At 41.7% G+C, this 23,330-nt stretch overlaps 1 protein-coding gene, 1 long non-coding RNA gene and 7 other non-coding genes across 9 annotated transcripts; 1 reads left to right on the top strand and 8 right to left on the bottom strand.

Annotated features, from left to right (window-relative positions):
* Positions 1 to 611: 611 nt before the first annotated feature.
* LOC148331673 (5S ribosomal RNA) lies at positions 612 to 730 on the bottom strand. Its single transcript, XR_015844822.1, has one exon. It is a non-coding gene; the product is annotated as a 5S ribosomal RNA (ribosomal RNA).
* A 1,006-nt stretch (positions 731 to 1,736) lies between these two features.
* On the bottom strand, positions 1,737 to 1,855 carry LOC148331674 (5S ribosomal RNA). The gene has a single exon (XR_015844823.1). It is a non-coding gene; the product is annotated as a 5S ribosomal RNA (ribosomal RNA).
* A 1,005-nt stretch (positions 1,856 to 2,860) lies between these two features.
* LOC148331675 (5S ribosomal RNA) lies at positions 2,861 to 2,979 on the bottom strand. Its single transcript, XR_015844824.1, has one exon. It is a non-coding gene; the product is annotated as a 5S ribosomal RNA (ribosomal RNA).
* A 1,016-nt stretch (positions 2,980 to 3,995) lies between these two features.
* On the bottom strand, positions 3,996 to 4,114 carry LOC148331676 (5S ribosomal RNA). Its single transcript, XR_015844842.1, has one exon. It is a non-coding gene; the product is annotated as a 5S ribosomal RNA (ribosomal RNA).
* Positions 4,115 to 5,119: 1,005 nt separating this feature from the next.
* On the bottom strand, positions 5,120 to 5,238 carry LOC148331677 (5S ribosomal RNA). Its single transcript, XR_015844825.1, has one exon. It is a non-coding gene; the product is annotated as a 5S ribosomal RNA (ribosomal RNA).
* Positions 5,239 to 6,254: 1,016 nt separating this feature from the next.
* Positions 6,255 to 6,373, bottom strand: LOC148331678 (5S ribosomal RNA). The gene has a single exon (XR_015844844.1). It is a non-coding gene; the product is annotated as a 5S ribosomal RNA (ribosomal RNA).
* Positions 6,374 to 7,378: 1,005 nt separating this feature from the next.
* On the bottom strand, positions 7,379 to 7,497 carry LOC148331679 (5S ribosomal RNA). Its single transcript, XR_015844826.1, has one exon. It is a non-coding gene; the product is annotated as a 5S ribosomal RNA (ribosomal RNA).
* Positions 7,498 to 9,388: 1,891 nt separating this feature from the next.
* Positions 9,389 to 10,812, top strand: LOC148331680 (uncharacterized). The gene is made up of 2 exons (XM_088303492.1): positions 9,389 to 9,802; positions 9,872 to 10,812. The coding sequence occupies exons 1-2, from the start codon at positions 9,691 to 9,693 to the stop codon at positions 10,732 to 10,734; spliced, it is 975 nt and encodes a 324-aa protein (XP_088159618.1). The 5' UTR covers positions 9,389 to 9,690; the 3' UTR covers positions 10,735 to 10,812.
* Positions 9,832 to 11,090, bottom strand: LOC148331681 (uncharacterized). Its single transcript, XR_015844690.1, has 2 exons — positions 11,025 to 11,090; positions 9,832 to 10,288 (listed from the first exon to the last, which is right to left on the bottom strand). It is a non-coding gene; the product is annotated as an uncharacterized LOC148331681 (long non-coding RNA).
* Between the last annotated feature and the right edge of the window lie 12,240 nt (positions 11,091 to 23,330).

Raw genomic sequence — 23,330 nt, forward strand, 5'->3', positions numbered from 1 at the left:
TACCAGCCCCGTACCACCAATATATACACCAAGAACATGGGGGGGCGTTCACTGCTATCCACCCATGGTCATGTACCATTTATTTGACATTATTTAAATTAAATTGGAATAAATGGAAGAATAAAGTGGAACTAATAAAATAAGAACCAATGATATAACCAGTGAAGCTAAAAAAAATGAATGAAGCTTCTCCACACCTGCTAATTGCCACATTAACTATACTTCCCTTTATTGCATTCAGTAAACACCATTTTTTAAAATTGATTCATTAACTTTTTATTTAGTAAACACTGACTGCACCAACCCAACCGGACTGCATCGGGTCATCTGCCTGCTACACCTGTAGACTACGAGAGTCCCCTTTTGGTCTTAATGTGGAGCTCCGGAGCCACACTCAAGTCTCCAGACACGCATTTGCAAATTGCCACACGCATTTGCGAGTCGTCCACGGCGAGACTGTAGCAACACCCAAAGGCAGGGGACGCTGAATGTTGGCATTTTGTGCTCTCAGCCTGTCAGGCGAATATGTGGAAATTTATAAAAAAGCAGCTCGCATACTTGCTTACATTTGTTAGAGTTTTTTTAATGTATTTTTTTTTTTGCGGTGCAAAAGCTTACAGCACCTGGTATTCCCAGGCGGTCTCCCATCCAAGTACTAACCAGGCCCGACCCTGCTTAGCTTCCGAGATCGGACGAGATCGGGCGTGCTCAGGGTAGTATGGCCGTAAGCGACAATTTCTTTCAAAATTTTGCATTTTATACATGTGGTCTTTATTGTGGCAAATACTTCAATCCAAAAATACGTAACAAGAATCTGAAACTATAACCACAGTCACAAATGTGTAACAACAATCTACAATGCATGATTGAAGTCACAGATATATGATAAATATCAGCAAATGTGTACAATGATTTGTTGGCACATAAATGCGGACAAAAATCCGTATAGATGGGCGACCTGTAAAAACGGGACCTTTTGATTGGCTGTGTTCTTAGAGGTGACGTTTGCTACAGTCCTGCCGCGGACGACTCGCAAATGCGTGTGCTGATTTGCAAATGCGTGTCAGGAGACTTGTGTGTGGCTCCGTAGCTACACGATCGGACCACATGGGGGCACTAATATTATACCAGCCCCGTACCACCAATATATACACCAAGAACATGGGGGGGCGTTCACTGCTATCCACCCATGGTCATGTACCATTTATTTGACATTATTTAAATTAAATTGGAATAAATGGAAGAATAAAGTGGAACTAATAAAATAAGAACCAATGATATAACCAGTGAAGCTAAAAAAAATGAATGAAGCTTCTCCACACCTGCTAATTGCCACATTAACTATACTTCCCTTTATTGCATTCAGTAAACACCATTTTTTAAAATTGATTCATTAACTTTTTATTTAGTAAACACTGACTGCACCAACCCAACCGGACTGCATCGGGTCATCTGCCTGCTACACCTGTAGACTACGAGAGTCCCCTTTTGGTCTTAATGTGGAGCTCCGGAGCCACACTCAAGTCTCCAGACACGCATTTGCAAATTGCCACACGCATTTGCGAGTCGTCCACGGCGAGACTGTAGCAACACCCAAAGGCAGGGGACGCTGAATGTTGGCATTTTGTGCTCTCAGCCTGTCAGGCGAATATGTGGAAATTTATAAAAAAGCAGCTCGCATACTTGCTTACATTTGTTAGAGTTTTTTTAATGTATTTTTTTTTTTGCGGTGCAAAAGCTTACAGCACCTGGTATTCCCAGGCGGTCTCCCATCCAAGTACTAACCAGGCCCGACCCTGCTTAGCTTCCGAGATCGGACGAGATCGGGCGTGCTCAGGGTAGTATGGCCGTAAGCGACAATTTCTTTCAAAATTTTGCATTTTATACATGTGGTCTTTATTGTGGCAAATACTTCAATCCAAAAATACGTAACAAGAATCTGAAACTATAACCACAGTCACAAATGTGTAACAACAATCTACAATGCATGACTGAAGTCACAGATATATGACAAATATCAGCAAATGTGTACAATGATTTGTTGGCACATAAATGCGGACAAAAATCCGTATAGATGGGCGACCTGTAAAAACGGGACCTTTTGATTGGCTGTGTTCTTAGAGGTGACGTTTGCTACAGTCCTGCCGCGGACGACTCGCAAATGCGTGTGCTGATTTGCAAATGCGTGTCAGGAGACTTGTGTGTGGCTCCGTAGCTACACGATCGGACCACATGGGGGCACTAATATTATACCAGCCCCGTACCACCAATATATACACCAAGAACATGGGGGGGCGTTCACTGCTATCCACCCATGGTCATGTACCATTTATTTGACATTATTTAAATTAAATTGGAATAAATGGAAGAATAAAGTGGAACTAATAAAATAAGAACCAATGATATAACCAGTGAAGCTAAAAAAAATGAATGAAGCTTCTCCACACCTGCTAATTGCCACATTAACTATACTTCCCTTTATTGCATTCAGTAAACACCATTTTTTAAAATTGATTCATTAACTTTTTATTTAGTAAACACTGACTGCACCAACCCAACCGGACTGCATCGAGTCATCTGCCTGCTACACCTGTAGACTACGAGAGTCCCCTTTTGGTCTTAATGTGGAGCTCCGGAGCCACACTCAAGTCTCCAGACACGCATTTGCAAATTGCCACACGCATTTGCGAGTCGTCCTCGGCGAGACTGTAGCAACACCCAAAGGCAGGGGACGCTGAATGTTGGCATTTTGTGCTCTCAGCCTGTCAGGCGAATATGTGGAAATTTATAAAAAAGCAGCTCGCATACTTGCTTACATTTGTTAGAGTTTTTTTAATGTATTTTTTTTTTGCGGTGCAAAAGCTTACAGCACCTGGTATTCCCAGGCGGTCTCCCATCCAAGTACTAACCAGGCCCGACCCTGCTTAGCTTCCGAGATCGGACGAGATCGGGCGTGCTCAGGGTAGTATGGCCGTAAGCGACAATATCTTTCAAAATTTTGCATTTTATACATGTGGTCTTTATTGTGGCAAATACTTCAATCCAAAAATACGTAACAAGAATCTGAAACTATAACCACAGTCACAAATGTGTAACAACAATCTACAAAGCATGATTGAAGTCACAGATATATGACAAATATCAGCAAATGTGTACAATGGTTTGTTGGCACATACACATGGTTAAATGCGGACAAAAATCCGTATAGATGGGCGACCTGTAAAAACGGGACCTTTTGATTGGCTGTGTTCTTAGAGGTGACGTTTGCTACAGTCCTGCCGCGGACGACTCGCAAATGCGTGTGCTGATTTGCAAATGCGTGTCAGGAGACTTGTGTGTGGCTCCGTAGCTACACGATCGGACCACATGGGGGCACTAATATTATACCAGCCCCGTACCACCAATATATACACCAAGAACATGGGGGGGCGTTCACTGCTATCCACCCATGGTCATGTACCATTTATTTGACATTATTTAAATTAAATTGGAATAAATGGAAGAATAAAGTGGAACTAATAAAATAAGAACCAATGATATAACCAGTGAAGCTAAAAAAAATGAATGAAGCTTCTCCACACCTGCTAATTGCCACATTAACTATACTTCCCTTTATTGCATTCAGTAAACACCATTTTTTAAAATTGATTCATTAACTTTTTATTTAGTAAACACTGACTGCACCAACCCAACCGGACTGCATCGGGTCATCTGCCTGCTACACCTGTAGACTACGAGAGTCCCCTTTTGGTCTTAATGTGGAGCTCCGGAGCCACACTCAAGTCTCCAGACACGCATTTGCAAATTGCCACACGCATTTGCGAGTCGTCCACGGCGAGACTGTAGCAACACCCAAAGGCAGGGGACGCTGAATGTTGGCATTTTGTGCTCTCAGCCTGTCAGGCGAATATGTGGAAATTTATAAAAAAGCAGCTCGCATACTTGCTTACATTTGTTAGAGTTTTTTTAATGTATTTTTTTTTTTGCGGTGCAAATGCTTACAGCACCTGGTATTCCCAGGCGGTCTCCCATCCAAGTACTAACCAGGCCCGACCCTGCTTAGCTTCCGAGATCGGACGAGATCGGGCGTGCTCAGGGTAGTATGGCCGTAAGCGACAATTTCTTTCAAAATTTTGCATTTTATACATGTGGTCTTTATTGTGGCAAATACTTCAATCCAAAAATACGTAACAAGAATCTGAAACTATAACCACAGTCACAAATGTGTAACAACAATCTACAATGCATGACTGAAGTCACAGATATATGACAAATATCAGCAAATGTGTACAATGATTTGTTGGCACATAAATGCGGACAAAAATCCGTATAGATGGGCGACCTGTAAAAACGGGACCTTTTGATTGGCTGTGTTCTTAGAGGTGACGTTTGCTACAGTCCTGCCGCGGACGACTCGCAAATGCGTGTGCTGATTTGCAAATGCGTGTCAGGAGACTTGTGTGTGGCTCCGTAGCTACACGATCGGACCACATGGGGGCACTAATATTATACCAGCCCCGTACCACCAATATATACACCAAGAACATGGGGGGGCGTTCACTGCTATCCACCCATGGTCATGTACCATTTATTTGACATTATTTAAATTAAATTGGAATAAATGGAAGAATAAAGTGGAACTAATAAAATAAGAACCAATGATATAACCAGTGAAGCTAAAAAAAATGAATGAAGCTTCTCCACACCTGCTAATTGCCACATTAACTATACTTCCCTTTATTGCATTCAGTAAACACCATTTTTTAAAATTGATTCATTAACTTTTTATTTAGTAAACACTGACTGCACCAACCCAACCGGACTGCATCGAGTCATCTGCCTGCTACACCTGTAGACTACGAGAGTCCCCTTTTGGTCTTAATGTGGAGCTCCGGAGCCACACTCAAGTCTCCAGACACGCATTTGCAAATTGCCACACGCATTTGCGAGTCGTCCTCGGCGAGACTGTAGCAACACCCAAAGGCAGGGGACGCTGAATGTTGGCATTTTGTGCTCTCAGCCTGTCAGGCGAATATGTGGAAATTTATAAAAAAGCAGCTCGCATACTTGCTTACATTTGTTAGAGTTTTTTTAATGTATTTTTTTTTTGCGGTGCAAAAGCTTACAGCACCTGGTATTCCCAGGCGGTCTCCCATCCAAGTACTAACCAGGCCCGACCCTGCTTAGCTTCCGAGATCGGACGAGATCGGGCGTGCTCAGGGTAGTATGGCCGTAAGCGACAATATCTTTCAAAATTTTGCATTTTATACATGTGGTCTTTATTGTGGCAAATACTTCAATCCAAAAATACGTAACAAGAATCTGAAACTATAACCACAGTCACAAATGTGTAACAACAATCTACAAAGCATGATTGAAGTCACAGATATATGACAAATATCAGCAAATGTGTACAATGGTTTGTTGGCACATACACATGGTTAAATGCGGACAAAAATCCGTATAGATGGGCGACCTGTAAAAACGGGACCTTTTGATTGGCTGTGTTCTTAGAGGTGACGTTTGCTACAGTCCTGCCGCGGACGACTCGCAAATGCGTGTGCTGATTTGCAAATGCGTGTCAGGAGACTTGTGTGTGGCTCCGTAGCTACACGATCGGACCACATGGGGGCACTAATATTATACCAGCCCCGTACCACCAATATATACACCAAGAACATGGGGGGGCGTTCACTGCTATCCACCCATGGTCATGTACCATTTATTTGACATTATTTAAATTAAATTGGAATAAATGGAAGAATAAAGTGGAACTAATAAAATAAGAACCAATGATATAACCAGTGAAGCTAAAAAAAATGAATGAAGCTTCTCCACACCTGCTAATTGCCACATTAACTATACTTCCCTTTATTGCATTCAGTAAACACCATTTTTTAAAATTGATTCATTAACTTTTTATTTAGTAAACACTGACTGCACCAACCCAACCGGACTGCATCGGGTCATCTGCCTGCTACACCTGTAGACTACGAGAGTCCCCTTTTGGTCTTAATGTGGAGCTCCGGAGCCACACTCAAGTCTCCAGACACGCATTTGCAAATTGCCACACGCATTTGCGAGTCGTCCACGGCGAGACTGTAGCAACACCCAAAGGCAGGGGACGCTGAATGTTGGCATTTTGTGCTCTCAGCCTGTCAGGCGAATATGTGGAAATTTATAAAAAAGCAGCTCGCATACTTGCTTACATTTGTTAGAGTTTTTTTAATGTATTTTTTTTTTTGCGGTGCAAATGCTTACAGCACCTGGTATTCCCAGGCGGTCTCCCATCCAAGTACTAACCAGGCCCGACCCTGCTTAGCTTCCGAGATCGGACGAGATCGGGCGTGCTCAGGGTAGTATGGCCGTAAGCGACAATTTCTTTCAAAATTTTGCATTTTATACATGTGGTCTTTATTGTGGCAAATACTTCAATCCAAAAATACGTAACAAGAATCTGAAACTATAACCACAGTCACAAATGTGTAACAACAATCTACAATGCATGACTGAAGTCACAGATATATGACAAATATCAGCAAATGTGTACAATGATTTGTTGGCACATAAATGCGGACAAAAATCCGTATAGATGGGCGACCTGTAAAAACGGGACCTTTTGATTGGCTGTGTTCTTAGAGGTGACGTTTGCTACAGTCCTGCCGCGGACGACTCGCAAATGCGTGTGCTGATTTGCAAATGCGTGTCAGGAGACTTGTGTGTGGCTCCGTAGCTACACGATCGGACCACATGGGGGCACTAATATTATACCAGCCCCGTACCACCAATATATACACCAAGAACATGGGGGGGCGTTCACTGCTATCCACCCATGGTCATGTACCATTTATTTGACATTATTTAAATTAAATTGGAATAAATGGAAGAATAAAGTGGAACTAATAAAATAAGAACCAATGATATAACCAGTGAAGCTAAAAAAAATGAATGAAGCTTCTCCACACCTGCTAATTGCCACATTAACTATACTTCCCTTTATTGCATTCAGTAAACACCATTTTTTAAAATTGATTCATTAACTTTTTATTTAGTAAACACTGACTGCACCAACCCAACCGGACTGCATCGGGTCATCTGCCTGCTACACCTGTAGACTACGAGAGTCCCCTTTTGGTCTTAATGTGGAGCTCCGGAGCCACACTCAAGTCTCCAGACACGCATTTGCAAATTGCCACACGCATTTGCGAGTCGTCCACGGCGAGACTGTAGCAACACCCAAAGGCAGGGGACGCTGAATGTTGGCATTTTGTGCTCTCAGCCTGTCAGGCGAATATGTGTAAATTTATAAAAAAGCAGCTCGCATACTTGCTTACATTTGTTAGAGTTTTTTTAATGTATTTTTTTTTTGCGGTGCAAAAGCTTACAGCACCTGGTATTCCCAGGCGGTCTCCCATCCAAGTACTAACCAGGCCCGACCCTGCTTAGCTTCCGAGATCGGACGAGATCGGGCGTGCTCAGGGTAGTATGGCCGTAAGCGACAATATCTTTCAAAATTTTGCATTTTATACATGTGGTCTTTATTGTGGCAAATACTTCAATCCAAAAATACGTAACAAGAATCTGAAACTATAACCACAGTCACAAATGTGTAACAACAATCTACAAAGCATGATTGAAGTCACAGATATATGACAAATATCAGCAAATGTGTACAATGGTTTGTTGGCACATACACATGGTTAAATGCGGACAAAAATCCGTATAGATGGGCGACCTGTAAAAACGGGACCTTTTGATTGGCTGTGTTCTTAGAGGTGACGTTTGCTACAGTCCTGCCGCGGACGACTCGCAAATGCGTGTGCTGATTTGCAAATGCGTGTCAGGAGACTTGTGTGTGGCTCCGTAGCTACACGATCGGACCACATGGGGGCACTAATATTATACCAGCCCCGTACCACCAATATATACACCAAGAACATGGGGGGGCGTTCACTGCTATCCACCCATGGTCATGTACCATTTATTTGACATTATTTAAATTAAATTGGAATAAATGGAAGAATAAAGTGGAACTAATAAAATAAGAACCAATGATATAACCAGTGAAGCTAAAAAAAATTGAATGAAGCTTCTCCACACCTGCTAATTGCCACATTAACTATACTTCCCTTTATTGCATTCAGTAAACACCATTTTTTAAAATTGATTCATTAACTTTTTATTTAGTAAACACTGACTGCACCAACCCAACCGGACTGCATCGGGTCATCTGCCTGCTACACCTGTAGACTACGAGAGTCCCCTTTTGGTCTTAATGTGGAGCTCCGGAGCCACACTCAAGTCTCCAGACACGCATTTGCAAATTGCCACACGCATTTGCGAGTCGTCCACGGCGAGACTGTAGCAACACCCAAAGGCAGGGGACGCTGAATGTTGGCATTTTGTGCTCTCAGCCTGTCAGGCGAATATGTGGAAATTTATAAAAAAGCAGCTCGCATACTTGCTTACATTTGTTAGAGTTTTTTTAATGTATTTTTTTTTTTGCGGTAGAGATAATAGAATTACGCTTTTTTAAATTTTGATGACGTCATAGCCCCGCCTACAGAATTACGCTTTTGTCTCGTTGTCCCCGCCTACAGAATTACGCTTTTGTCCAAAATGGCCGCTATCCCCGCCCCTGTGTTAAAACTATCCAATCTCCAGCCACCTATTTAAAAATATTTACATATTCCCTGCCCCTTGAAGGTTTAATACCACGCCTACAGAATTACGCTTTTGTCGAAGTGGGCCCCGCCTACAGAATTACGCTTTTTGTCTCGTTGTGATGACGTTGTGTGTGTGTGTGTGTGTGTGTGTGTGTGGGCCAAGGGCCCCGCCTACAGAATTACGCTTTTTGTCTCGTTGTGATGACGTTGTGTGTGTGATTGGGAGGGGGGCTTGGCCCCCCTCCCAAACTGTATGCTTCTTATGTTAAAAACAATGTGTTCCCTGCGTGCGTGCGTCCCCAACCCAAACTGTACTTATGTTATTCATATTTTAATATCTGAAGTATATAAAGCATCCAATGCAATGAGCTATATCTAATTAAATAAAATTAAATTAAACGAGTGAAATAATATGAGTTGAGAAGAGCAGGCGTTGTTTTTACCTTTGAATAAGATGTTTATTCGGTGGATATAGGTCATCCATATTTAAATATCTGAAGTATATAAAGCATCCAATGAAATGAGCTATATCTAATTAAATAATGTAGATGTATAAAATTAAATTAAACGAGTGAAATAATACGAGTTGAGAAGAGCAGGCGTTGTTATTACCTTTGAATAATATGTTTATTCGGTTGATATTTGCCCTTTTTGCAAACATGTCTGGACATATTCCCAGCGACATAAGTTTAAACATGGTATTGTGCAGGCTTGGGGGTTTGTCCGGGCAAGACGCCGGACAACCCTCCAAGCCTGCAGCAGCCTCAAGGTGTTTCAAAAGATAGTGAGTGGCGACATCCTGTCGATCGATGGGCAGCCGTGGGCATCCGGGCGACCACCCTCCTCCTTCTTACCTTTTTGTAAAATCTGCCGAGTCATGTTTACTTGTCTGGACATGTATCTGTTGGCTACATTTGGCCAATCGAACCACGCCATTTAACCCTCCCCCGGTCTCAAACCAGTATAAGTAAAGCCCAAGTCACGCTCTGCACAGACAAGACAATTTTTCCAGCTCGTGAAAGAAATGAAGACGTGTAGACCAAGACGTCATCTGGGTGTGAACAGCAAGGCCCGAAGGGTGACAACCATCGCCGCACCTGATCATATTGACAACAACATTGCAGAAATCTCTTCAGGTAAACGATGCAATTAATCTTTAACTATATAGCTTTCTAATATTTAATCATGGTATCTTTGTATTACAGATAGCGGTGTGGATGAACCTACATGCGATCAAGATCTGAATATGGATGTTGTGGAAACCTTTACAACTACAAACATGGAACAGGTTGAGACCTCTACAAATGTAGACCAGGATGGACCCTCTACAAAAACAGGCGAGGACCAGACTGTGCCATCATACTCCTTGTGGATGGGGGGCCCAGGAATCTTAGCAAGACCTGTTGCACCCTCGTACAACAACGGCGAGCCATCGTATTCAGGGTGGAGTCGTCCCGTTTCGCCGACACCGTCGTCGACACCTCCGATGACCCCCACCTCGTCGGCCGAATCTTCACAAAACGAGAAGGTACAACTGTCCAGTTGGTCCGACCAGGCTGATTCTCCACAAACCACGGAGATCAAGGTTCAGACCGTCAACGACCCTGACCACGGACCAGCACCTATTTCCGAAGATGAGGCAAAACATATGTCATGGGATAATCCTCCTAAGGGTTGGATTGATATGGATGTCGTATTAGTTGTTAAGGCGGCTATTATTTACATGGTCAGACGTTTTTTGATAAAGTATCACAAAAAAAGGGGTTGTTTGCATAGCTATAGATACCTATGCAATTGTTATTATCTAAGACTGCACTATGACCGCATCATGCCCATCCTTTGCGGTAAAAAGTTTTTACCATGTATTCACTACTTGTTGGATTTGTGTTCTGTAAAAGCGGATAAAGAAACAGTCAAGCGAATTGCAGAGATCTTAATGGTGGATTTAGCACTCGTAAAGGACTTACCGGACCGCCTTAAAGCGGATGAGCCCATATGTTTTATGATATATCGTGATCAACTTGATACTTTCGAAGAATATCTTATAGAAAATATTAACTTTGAATAAAAAATGGGTAATGTCTTCAGAAAATTATCGTTTTTTGGCTATAGAAGCCAAGGGTGGGCAGATATAATAAATAGAGCAATTACATATAACACCGATGATAAAGACCCTTTCATTGAAATTTTTTTATTGTTTATGCAAAAAGTGCGTGCCATGTCTTTAACAATTTTTCAGGAGCCTTGGGAATTGTTTGTGCAACATGTCATATTTTTGAGTCGCTCGGGATTGATCGACACGTTTCAAAATATTTAGGAAAATTGGGAAAATGCGATAAGTGTAGGACATGTACTTACCATACTCACGCTGTTTAACGATGTGATAAGATACCGTCTCCGTCATCAACAACCTGTGGATCTCGCGCATGAATTGAAGCTGTTTGAAGACCTGTTAGAATCAAAAGTTAATCCATCTGTTTTAACCCTGACCTATAGACTTTTTACATCTTAGAGAATCCTTATCACGTGTAACCATACTTAACCTTCTTTCAATAAAAAATGGATGTTTTTAAAAAGATGCTTTTGTGTCTGTCTGTGTGTTTAGATAAATAGCGATGTGATGTTTGTCACTAAATCATAAACCGTCATGAGCGTTAAGCGGTGGTTGAAAAAACTGTACTACGACCCCGCTCATCCAGCCAGCTTTGGAGGTGTAGAACGCCTTCATTTAGCTGCGTCGGAGAAAATGGGTCAAAAAGTGACGCGTCATAAAGTCAAGGATTTTTTATCTTCGCAAGATGCATACACCTTGCACAAACCAGCACGAATTCATTTCCCTAGGAACAGAGTTTTTGTGTCCAGTCCTATGAATCAATTCCAAGCCGATCTATGTGATATGCAAGCTCTGACCGAGTACAACGATGGTTTTAAATACCTACTCACAATCATCGATGTGTTCTCAAAACGAGCGTATGCCCGTGTGCTGATGAACAAGACGGGGCCAGAAGTTGTTCGAGCCTTTGAGTCGGTCTTATCCTTTAGCGGCATCCCTAAAAAATTACAAACAGACAAGGGGAAGGAGTTCTTCAACACGCAATTTCAGAGGTTGATGAAAAAACACAATATTAATCATTTTGCAACAGCCAGTGATTTGAAAGCCTCGGTGGTCGAAAGGTTTAATCGAACTTTAAAAACTCGAATGTGGCGATATTTCACCGCCAACAACACACGTCGTTATATCGACGTATTACAAGATTTAATCGATAGTTACAATGAAAGTTATCATACAAGTATAAAAATGAAACCTAACCAAGTCACACCAGATAACACATGGCTTGTCTTCCAAAACTTGTACGGCAACATACCCTCTGGGGGTAGTGATAGAATAAAAATGATATTTAAACAAGGAGATCTCGTTAGAATATCAAAAGTGCGAGGTGTGTTTGACAAGAAATATGAACAGAGTTTTACAGACGAGTTATTTACGATAGCGGAGTGTGTACCGCGTTTTCCACCTGTTTACAAGCTTAAAGACTACGACGGTGAAATAGTGCAAGGAACTTTTTATGCACACGAGCTCCAGAAAGTCACGATATCCAAGGATCAAATCTTTCAAGTGGAGAAGATTATCAAACGGCGTAAAGTCGGCGGACAGAAACAGTTTCTCATACGTTGGAAGGGCTGGCCTGTGAAATATGACAGTTGGGTCCCCGCTACACAAGTCGTCGACGTATAAATAAGAAGCTTTACAACGAATCTCGACATTTACCAACATGGATCCGAATCTTGAAGGGGGGTTTTACGTCACCTTACCCTCCAATGCAAGTTCTGATGTGTATGTAGACAATACGATAGCTGAATACAGAGTGAATCTGGCTCATCATATCGATCTCGAAGGTAATTGGGAAGTAGCTCTGAGTGAAATATCCTACCCCCATACATGGTTCAACGTGCCTGAAGATCAAGCATCTTTTGACTATGTAGATGCATGGGAAAACGGTGAACCAACACCAGGTGCTTTGGCACCTCTTTACTATGATGAAAACAAATTCACCATCAAATCCTTAAGCCTGTCGGCTGGGTACTACGATAATATTAAGAAAATAGGACAAGATGTGGAAGCGCTCCTCAAAAAGATCCATCCGGAAATCCATGTTGTATACCATTATTTAAAGGAGAGATTTTTCTGGGCAGGGAATGGTCATTACAAGATACGCTTTCGTCCCGCGTTAGCCTACATTTTTGGGGCGTTACCCGATGAATGGGTTACCTGCGGACCCCAGTGGACAGCGAGCCAACATCCTGCGGATATAAAAGCGGGGATGTACCATCTATATGTTTATACAGACGTGGTGTATCATCAGGCTGTGGGTGACGCTTTCGCTCCGCTCTTGAGAACGATACCCATCGATGATAATCACGGTGACATTGTATTTAAAGCCTTTAATCCTCTTTATTACATGCCTGTTAGTAGGAAGCATATTGAGGATATAAGAATCGAAGTTAAGACGGATCAGAATCAACCCGTGGGATTTACACGCGGTAAAGTTATCGCTACTCTGCACTTTAGACCCAGATAGAAAAATGGTTGTATTGGATACGCATCATGATCTTTACCGTTTTGTCGATTATTACGAAAACCAAGCGGGTGGGTCGTTATCAGGTTTTCATGGATTACCGGTCCAATATGGGCGTGGATTGGGTTCAATCTTTGCCAAATTATTTCGTTTTGTGAGTCCATTAATCAAAAGAGGGTTCAGCGTTGCCAGACCTCACCTGCAAACGGCTGCGAAAAACATTGCAACAGATGTAGCCGGTCGGGTGTTAGAACGAATAAACCGTAAGGCGGAGCCTCAAGAAGGTTCGGGTTTAATGGTTCTGGCACGAAGACCTGCAAAAAGACCCATCGGACAAAGGTTGAGAGAGCCTAAAAAACGCAAACGCGTGTCCAAGAAGAAATCAGTCAAGAAAAGGAGACGGCGAAGAAACACCGGGGATATTTTCTCTTAACCAAAATTGACCATTAGGGTTATTCATCATGGCTCTTTTGCATCACAAGTCAGCAGAGTGCACCCTAACTGAACTGGATTTATTTAGTCCACCCATGACACAACTATCAATCGAACAAAGTCAATATGTGGAAATGTTACCTATCTCGGCTCTCACCGATGAGGGTCCTGTGGAGTTTTTCATACCTGGAGAAGGATCCAAATATCTCGACCTCTCAGACACCCTGCTTCAGCTGCACCTGAGGGTACTCAACAGAGATGGTAGCATTTTACCCACAGATCAACGAGTCGGTATTATTAATTATCCTTTGAATACAATCTTCTCACAAGTGGATGTAACATTAGGCGACAGGTTGATCTCGCAATCTAGCGCAACCCATCCATACAGAGCTATGATAGAGACGTTGTTAAACTTTTCAGAAGCCTCTCTAAGAAGCCAATTCACAGCGGCTATGTTTTACAAAGATACATCAGGGCATATGGATTCAACAGTCTTAACGGGGGATGCTGTTAACAAAGGATTACTGCGCAGAGCAGAATATGTGTTGGGTTCCCGAACATTCACCGTGATAGGACCTCTACACGCCGACATATTTTTTTGTGAGAGACATCTTCTCAATAACGTGGATCTACGAGTGAAACTCATCAAAGCCAACGACCAATTTTGTTTTATGAGCCCTCCCGATGTGAACTACCATCTGAAAATCGTGGGCGCTTCCCTCTTTGTGAAAAGAGTCGCCGTTTCACCAGCCATCTCTATCGGTCATGCTGCGGCTCTCAACAAAGAAAATGCTTTGTATCCGTTATCAAGAATTAATGTGAAAACGTATTCCATCCCGCAACATTCCAGAACCTGTCAACAAGATAATCTTTTCCTCGGTCATACACCTCGATATGTGGTGTTAGGTCTTGTAAATCACAACGCCTTTGTGGGCAGAAAAGATTTGAATCCCTTTAATTTCGCTCATCATCATTTGGAATATTTAGCGCTCTGCCAAGAGGGGAGACAGATACCAGCCAAAGCTTTCCAGCCCCAATTTAATGCAGGAAACGCCGTTCGAGAATTTCATAACCTGTTTACATCGACAGGAAGACATTTGAAAGATTTACCTCTTTGCATCAACAGGGAGGATTTTTCCGGTGGATATGCGCTGTATGTTTTTAACTTAAACCCCAACGATGATTCAGGAGCTCTCGCACCTGTCTCCAGCGGAAGTTTGAGGTTAGAAATGAGATTTAGACTCCCACTCCCTCACACAACCACACTTATTGTGTACGCCTGCTACGATTCCATCCTGGAAATAAATTCAAAACGACAGGTATTAGTGGATTATTACTGATGAACGGGAAAGAGCTGGAGCAACTCATGAAACGTCTACAAGGGCGTTTATTTGGAGGTGTTTACGCTTCGGATGAAATAAATTCGCTGCAGCCTAACCCCCCAATCTTCTACATCGTCAACACACATCCTCGACACTTACCCGGTGAACACTGGCTGGCTCTGACGTTGGAAAAAGATGGAACCAGTACTTTTTTTGACGCTTTTGGATTTCCTCCTGAATTTCAATATTATCCGCAAAACATTAACTCTTTTTTGAAAAAACATTCCGATCGTATTTTGTATCATAACAGACGTCTACAACACGAGCTATCAATCACCTGTGGTCAACATTGCGTCTATTATTTAACACATAGAGGCTGTGGTTTGAGTTATCAGGATGTGTTAACATGCTATAAGGATGATGTGTTAAAGAATGATGCCATGGTAACTAGTTTTGTAAAGCATTATCAAACCTGTGCGGAAAAGACATGTACCGGTCAAGCGGCGTGTTCTTTTAAAAAATTTCAAACCTGTCATTGTCTGTAATCATTTAAAATGTATTTTATTGAATAAAAACACATGTATAAACATACAAAGGTTTTAGATTTTTCATTAAAACTTATGAAGAGGAATACCCCACCCACTTTACAGGGGCGGGTCTTTTTCTATTAGTTTTTTTCTTCTTCCTAATGGATGTCCTCTTGTTTGTGTCATCATCAGAGCTTAACGAACCTCGGAGTTTCAACCGTCTGAATTCGTCACGGGCGTGAGGGTTGACGATGGTGGTCTCCGGAATATTGAGTTCGTGTAGAGTGTGAAGAAACTCCTTCCAGCCTCTAGGGGTTCGAGTCGCGATGTTTTTACTCGTCAAAGTAATCTGCCTGAGTAAATCGGTCATGTGAGATCCTTTTATAGGCTTATCTTGAAACATGAATTCATGACGAGGGGTCCAGCTTCTATCAGCATCCTTAAGTTTTCTCAAAACATAGTCTGCGTTTTTCCGATAACGCGTTGGAATGTTATGCAGAATATCGAACCAGGGTTCGATTTCATTCCCCACCATTTTGTCTTGTACCTCAACATTCGAAATCTTTGAAGGGTTCAAAACCTCAGGGGTTAGAGACACGGTCAGAGGTCGTTCTTCCTTTTCACCTTGTTTGAGAAGGCTTAAATAACGATGAAGTAAAGACTGATACCTTGTTATTTTTTCATGAGGGGACAAGGATTGATCTTCCAAAACTGCCTTCATCTTCACATCCATGTCCTGTTCGGCAGTTTGTCTGATGGTAGGTTCGGGTTTTTTCAGACGTTCCAGTTGTTGTGGTGTGAGAAGAAACATTTTCTGGGCTGTTTTCAAACTCATGATGGCTAGTTTTTGTTGATTAACCCACCCAAAAGATTACCTAGGAAGGGTACAACTGTTCCCAACAGAGGAAGAATAAATCCACCCCTTTGAGTCAAAAAGGCGCGTTTTTTCTTAAGACTTGTTTTTTTACGTGCCAATAGTCTAATAATTTTCTTTTGTTTTTTTAATTTCTTAAACTGTGAAGGTGAAAGCGGTATATGACCCTTTAATAGATTGAAAGCAATTTCACAGAGGACCTTGATCAAAGAAGGTGGACCTCTGGTTAGTATGTCTTTACGTCTCTTAGCCGTGGCTTGAAACAGGTTCCTGAGTTGCGGAGCGTTTGTTTTTAAAAGCTTGGACATGTCAATTTTTGGAAATGTAGACGGTAGGCCACTGATCAGGAAGTACACCCGTTCTCAAACGGTATTGTTCTGGACATGTGGGTGTTAAATCCACCAATAAATACCCATGAGCGTCTTTGGTGGCATCTTCAAAACTTTCTAAAAAATAATTTTTCTTCGTAGGGAATATCTGATTAGCCAAAATACTGGTTTGTAATTTATCCCGAGGATTTTTTAACAAGACCATGTAATTACTATTTAGACTAATAGTACGACTGTATTTACCTTGGTGGAATACATTCTGAGTTAACAATATGACGCTCATATTTCTATGATGCCTATATTGGGTAAAGATTTTCACCACTTCAGGATGGTCCGATGCTTGGAAGATCAGATCATCAAGGATGATTAGATGAGTCTGGTGTAACGGGAACAAGGCTTCGTCATCAAAAGATTCTGGGAGACCTTTTAGGAATTTTATGTTTTTAATCAACTTTTGTAATTGGTTGTACAAGGGTTGATATGAGGTATAAATCCATACAATATTGTCAGGTACATTTCTCATAACATGTTGACAGTCTTCCAAAACACGTTTCACAAAATATGTTTTCCCACAACCGCTAGGCCCTGAGATCAAACATGAAAAAGGCACTTGGAGACGCGGATCGAATTCGACCTGTGATAATTCCATTTTCCCCTTAATAACCAAAAGGCACACTACGTCCGTCCGGCAAAAGTCTTCGTTTGTCGTAGACCACCCTAAACTTTTTGACGAATGAAGTATTTCTGACGCGAAACCCTTTTTTATCACGGACGATGCTGTGTTGTGGTGTCTTAAGCGAGTGCGTGTCGGGTTCGTTGCCATGCGTCGTGCTGGATATGTATCCCTCCACTAAGTCTTTGACACTGTCAAAGTTGATGTTTAGACCGCTTTCGTGCGTCTGTGTGATACCTTTAACCTTCATCACCGTTTTTTTAGTATCTCGAGTTTGATAGGCATAGCTTTTAGGACCGGCCGAAACAAATTCCTGAATGCTGTCACCGTCCAATTCATCAGTCAGATCACCGAGATACTGGCCTAGTTTTAGAGCCGTTTCACCATCCCTGACCACGTAGATGAGGCTGTCTGTGTCAGTGTATAGAACCCTGTCTTGTAACTGCTCCAAAAATCTGTACATGAACAATCTTGCATGGGCTGTTGTAAAGCAAGCCACAAAGATGTTTGAGGTGTCGGAGGGTCGTGAAAGAATGTTCTTTTTGTCGCTGTATTGAATCATCGCGGTGTCTGATTTGATGAAACCGAAGTAATCGATGTCATACAAACCCGAAAACATGATTTTAAAAAATTCTTCGGGTTTGTTGGTCAGTTTTGTTTGTTTTAAATTATCTCTCTGACCATATTTTCCCCAGAGAGAATTTAGACAAAGTTTAGAAACCTGTCTCTTACCAGGATTCACTTTGATGCGTTCAGGATCCAGCCGGATACCTTGATGTGTCATGTAATCATTGATGTATCTGTCCCTCCCCACCTGATCGGTGACATTGGATGGATAGCCAGAGGCTTCCTGCTTCCCCTTGAGGAAGGTGTTCATGTAAGCTTTAAAGATGTTATTGCTCACTGAGTCGAAATGCCACACCTCCACAATTTCAACCAATCTGTAACCAAGGTCAAGAGCCTTGTTAAACTCAATAGTGACCCAAACACCGAGCAGAGCCCTGCTCTCGTCATCGTGGTGACACGATGAGGTTTGGTTGTTGATTTCGGCACATGTTCTACAGAGAGGGAACGTCAGTTTACCTTTAGCTGTTTTGTAAGGTAACAAAGGCAACAAGAGACCGCGTGGTGGGTAGACTTTGGCTTTGATCAGCCCGAAATATTTACGTGGGTCGGCAAAGTCTTTGCGGATAACGATCGGATGACCGAGAGGATAGGCACAGTTGCTGTTGACATAAGGATACAGAGAGGTGACATCGACATAGAACACTTGCTCATTCAGAGAGGCCGTGTATCGCAATGTGAATACGCTGGTTCTGCCCCCGAAAAGAGCCTGACGTGGTGCTAGGGGTTCAGGATGTTGATAAGTAAGCAGGAACTCTTTCACACCCTGATGAGTTTTCTTCATGTTCAACCACACGTGTTCTTTCATTACCGTGAGACGCACACACGGATCCGATTTCAAGGTCGAGAGTTTCTTCTGGCTAATATCAAACAATTCTTGAAAGGTTTGATTTGTCAGAGGGAAACGTTCAGTTGGTGTATAACAATCGGGACAGCCGTGGTAGAAACAACCTAGATATTCAAAAACATGTTTTACACCATCAATTTCAACATAGCCATCCACGACGTAGCGACCGAGTTGTTTTTCACCCCCGTTCAAAGCGTGTTGTATAGGCAATTTTTGACTGTGTATGATCCACTCCAAATACTGGATGGAAGCATGTGAGAAGGCTTTATATTGTCTCGCGTAATTATCGGATGATGTTATAGCCAATGTCTGAGGTCGGAGAAAATTGGTACGGAAAACACCCATGCATGCTGATGCTATGGTGACATAATTGAATGGATCGACGCCTGTCTCGTTTAGAAACTCGTTTCTAAATTTTGTACAACCCTCGGTTAGAATGTCAACATCGTTTTTGCAGTACATCAGCGCCTCCTTCCTGAAATCAAAGGTTCCCCGACATTCTCTTTCATACCATTCAAGGAATTTGGTACGGTTGGCTGTTGTCATGCGTTCTAACCCATATTCACATGGTTGAGGATAGGAACCCACGTAGTTGAGATTTTCCAATGAGCTGAATTTGTGAGGGAAATACCCTTTACATTGATCTTCAAAACCTAGAGTTTTAGGCATTGCGCTCAGAGGCATGGGTAAAAATGATAGCGAGTCGATGAATCTGAGACAGTTTGACTCAAGCTTGAGACATAAGATTTTACTACCAGTCAAGATAACCTTAGGAACGAGACCCATGTCAATCATCGCTGATACAATGAGCTGGGAATCAAATGAACGAGCATTGTGGGCTATAAGAGTGGTGCCTTTGTAACGAGGTTTTCTGAAATGCTCAATGAGCTTTACGGCGCAATCAGGTCCTACCCATTGATGTTCTTCCCCTTGGAGTGATTTTGTGCAGACCATAAAGGGTTTGTGCACCTTTTCCTGATCCTCATATGTTTCAAAGTCATAGAAGACGATTTTTTCACGGGGTTCTTGTTTTGGGAGAGGTTGGATATAACATTGATGTTGTTCCCTAGTTATATCAGTATCTTTCAGCGGCATTTTACATGAGACACATTTTTTAACTAAACAGTTATGTTTTGCCTCTTGTGTATTATTGGTCTTGTAATAGTTAAGGCCGCAATCTGGACATTTTTTGTATCTATCGCAAAAGCTGCCAACTTTTCCACCGGTTATTTGATGCTTGGCATAGCAGACAGCGTTTCGACATGATTTATTACAGCCCTTGCAAAGGATGGGTTTCAGAGGCCGAGTTTTACAGGTCGGGTCTATGCAAACATGACAATGTCCGGGGCATTGATGTAGATTCTTATTATTGTATCCCTTGTAACAATAACAACAGAAATAACTACATCCCATCAAACCAACTGGACTTTTCACGCCGTAAAAGTGTTGATTTTGTAAAAACATCACCAAGAGATCTGCGGTTTTGGGGTATTCTGTCTCGAAATGAATCAATGGTCCAAACTCTCCTTCTTTTCTATATAGAACCACAATCTTACGACCCAAAAGCGTCTCGAATTTATTGATATCATTAAATCCAACAGGGGTCGTCTCATCCATCCCAACAGCTCTTTGATACTCGAGTGCTTGTCGATAGATCTCTTGCTCCGTCAATGAGTTATCCATTAAAAGCGCTAACGATGTAGCAAAGCATAGTTGTGTATCACCCGGATTGTTCGGCACCAGTAAATGCTTTCTTTTTTTAACAAGTATTTCATGATCCAAAAGACTGCCTATTCGACGTTTTTGACCCATACCTCCGCGAATATCACTTACAATTTGGATGACAAACTCTAGTTGTCTATCAAACAGGACTTGTGCGTTAGACTGTACGAGTCGATCGAGCAGATTTTGAACAGCGTTTTCACATACGTCGGGGTCGTCTGACATGCGAACCGTCTCATGTATATTTACATTTTCCCCCACCACTTCCAATTGAACCATATCCCCAGGCAATACGTTCGATAATGCGTGATCCATCTGTTCATTTATCGAGCCCATGATAGCGGTGTAAAATGCTGGAAAATCAGTGTTATCAACGGGTTCTGGTATGTTTAACGGGATCCTGAGTTCTGTATTATTGAAACGATCTCGTATGATTACCCGATGTCCACCTCTCTGTTCAACTGAATCCTCTAACGATTGGTTGTTTAAATGGTCACCTGAAGTTTGAGTTTGACCGTTTGATGTGGCTGGTGCGTTTGTGAATTCAGCAATCTGCATGGGTTCATGTTCATTTGGATCGGCCGGTGCTTTTGTGATTTCATCTGATGTGGATAGGGCGTTTGTGATTTCATTTGGATCGGCCGGTGCTTTTGTGATTTCATCTGATGTGGATAGGGCGTTTGTGATTTCATCTGACGACGCAGGTGCATTTGTGACATCCTCAGGCTGCGAGTTGTCCTCATCTGGCGTGGCAGGTGTGTTTGTGAAATCAACATCATCAGTTGTCATTGGTTCGTGTTCATTTGATGTGTTCTGCGCGCTTGGTAAATCAAGAACTGAGTTTAATAATGTTAGTTCGATAGGTGGCGTTTGTGCGCGATCGTTTGGGCGTATATGACCATCTGATGTCTGTGTTCCCCCCTGCTGATTTAATGAGGGGGCTGATAAATGAACATCCGCTGTTTGTCCATTATTGTTTGATGTGAGTAATGCTAGGTCTAGTGGTTGTGATTGCGTGTGTATCTGGTCCCTTTCTGATGTTTGTATTTGATCGTTTAACGCGAATATTGTTAGATCGAGCGGTTGTGATTGCGTGTGTATGCGATCATCTGTTGTTAAATCAAGCGGTTGTGATTGTGTGTGTATTTGACCGTTTAATGCTAGTATTGTTAGGTCTAGAGGTTGTGTTTGATCATTTGATGTGTGTCTTGTTAGATCGAGCAGTTGTGTATTATCGTTCGCCATATCGCTGTTTTGGGTCTGTTAGGTCTAAAGGATTATAAATCGCCGATTTGTCTTATCGCCGCGAATGGATCGTTAGGTATGCTTGTACTAGCGTCTGACACCATAAACAAAAGCAATGATTTCTGTAATCTAGTGGAAATGTATATGGTATACTACACAATAACAAACACACACGGATTATATATCAGAGAAATGTTACAAGAGATAAAAATGAAAATACAACATCACCATGGATTTGTGAGCTTCTCAGCCAGATCTACCAGTTTGTTGTAAGTACGTAGAACTTCTGTTAGAACCTCATGACGTTCTCTCTGAAGCCTGACTCGCTCATTACCTGGGATAGGACTTCTAGGTCTGATTGGTTGCTCATTTCGACGAGACGATGTGGTTGATCCTGGATTACCGATGGCACCTTCTTCCATGTGACGTGCCCTTGATGGGTTCCCGTTGGAGCCTCCTTCCATGCGACGGCCCTCTGATGGGTTCTCATTGACACCTCCCTCCCTATAACGTGCTAGATATGACACACGAGAAATATGTAAGATCTTCAATCATCTCAAAACAGGAAAAAATTATAAATAGAAAGTTAATAATAAATTAAAAAAATAAAAATTTTTACATGATTAAAAATTATTACGGTGGAAAAATAAAAAAATTTAAAAAGTTGAAAAATAATCAAAACTTTTAATTAAAAGACATACTAAATAAAAAAATTTAAAAAGTTGAAAAATAATCAAAACTTTTAATTAAAAGACATACTAAATTAGAAAATTTAAAAATATTTAAAAAATAAATACTTAATTAAAAGTAAATAAAAATTGTATTAATAGTTAACCGATTAATCAAATCAATAATAGAATTATTATCTCAAAAAACCGTTTATATAGCTACACATTATATAGCTACACTTCAAATAGGACAAGTCTAATAACACATTCAAGATCCTTCGAAGAAGGCCGATCGGTAAACACAAGATGCTTCCATAAGCCCTTACAAGATGACCATCCGCTAACCATAGTCCACATATCGTTACACAATATATAGCTACATCTCAAAGACGATAACGCCTCGGAACACATAGCATCTGGTTAGCAACACATTGGAAGCTTAGCATACGGCAATAACTCGGAACACATGTCACCAACAACAGCTATCAAACATATCGTTACACAATATATAGCTACATCTCAAAGACGATAACGCCTCGGAACACATAGCATCTGGTTAGCAACACATTGGAAGCTTAGCATACGGCAATAACTCGGAACACATGTCACCAACAACAGCTATCAAACATATCGTTACACAATATATAGCTACATCTCAAAGACGATAACGCCTCGGAACACATAGCATCTGGTTAGCAACACATTGGAAGCTTAGCATACGGCAATAACTCGGAACACATGTCACCAACAACAGCTATCAAACATATCGTTACACAATATATAGCTACATCTCAAAGACGATAACGCCTCGGAACACATAGCAA

Source organism: Idiotropiscis lumnitzeri, chromosome 8 (assembly GCF_059441095.1).
Source record: "Idiotropiscis lumnitzeri isolate Australia: NSW breed Sydney's pygmy pipehorse chromosome 8, RoL_Ilum_1.0, whole genome shotgun sequence".
NCBI classification, from domain to species: domain Eukaryota; kingdom Metazoa; phylum Chordata; class Actinopteri; order Syngnathiformes; family Syngnathidae; genus Idiotropiscis; species Idiotropiscis lumnitzeri.

Excerpts from the sequence above, each read along its gene's own strand:
- LOC148331680 (XM_088303492.1), top strand. The coding sequence starts at position 9,691 with ATGAAGACGTGTAGACCAAGACGTCATCTGGGTGTGAACAGCAAGGCC. Across the intron at positions 9,803-9,871 it reads CATTGCAGAAATCTCTTCAG|ATAGCGGTGTGGATGAACCT; the intron begins GTAAACGATGCA and ends TTTGTATTACAG.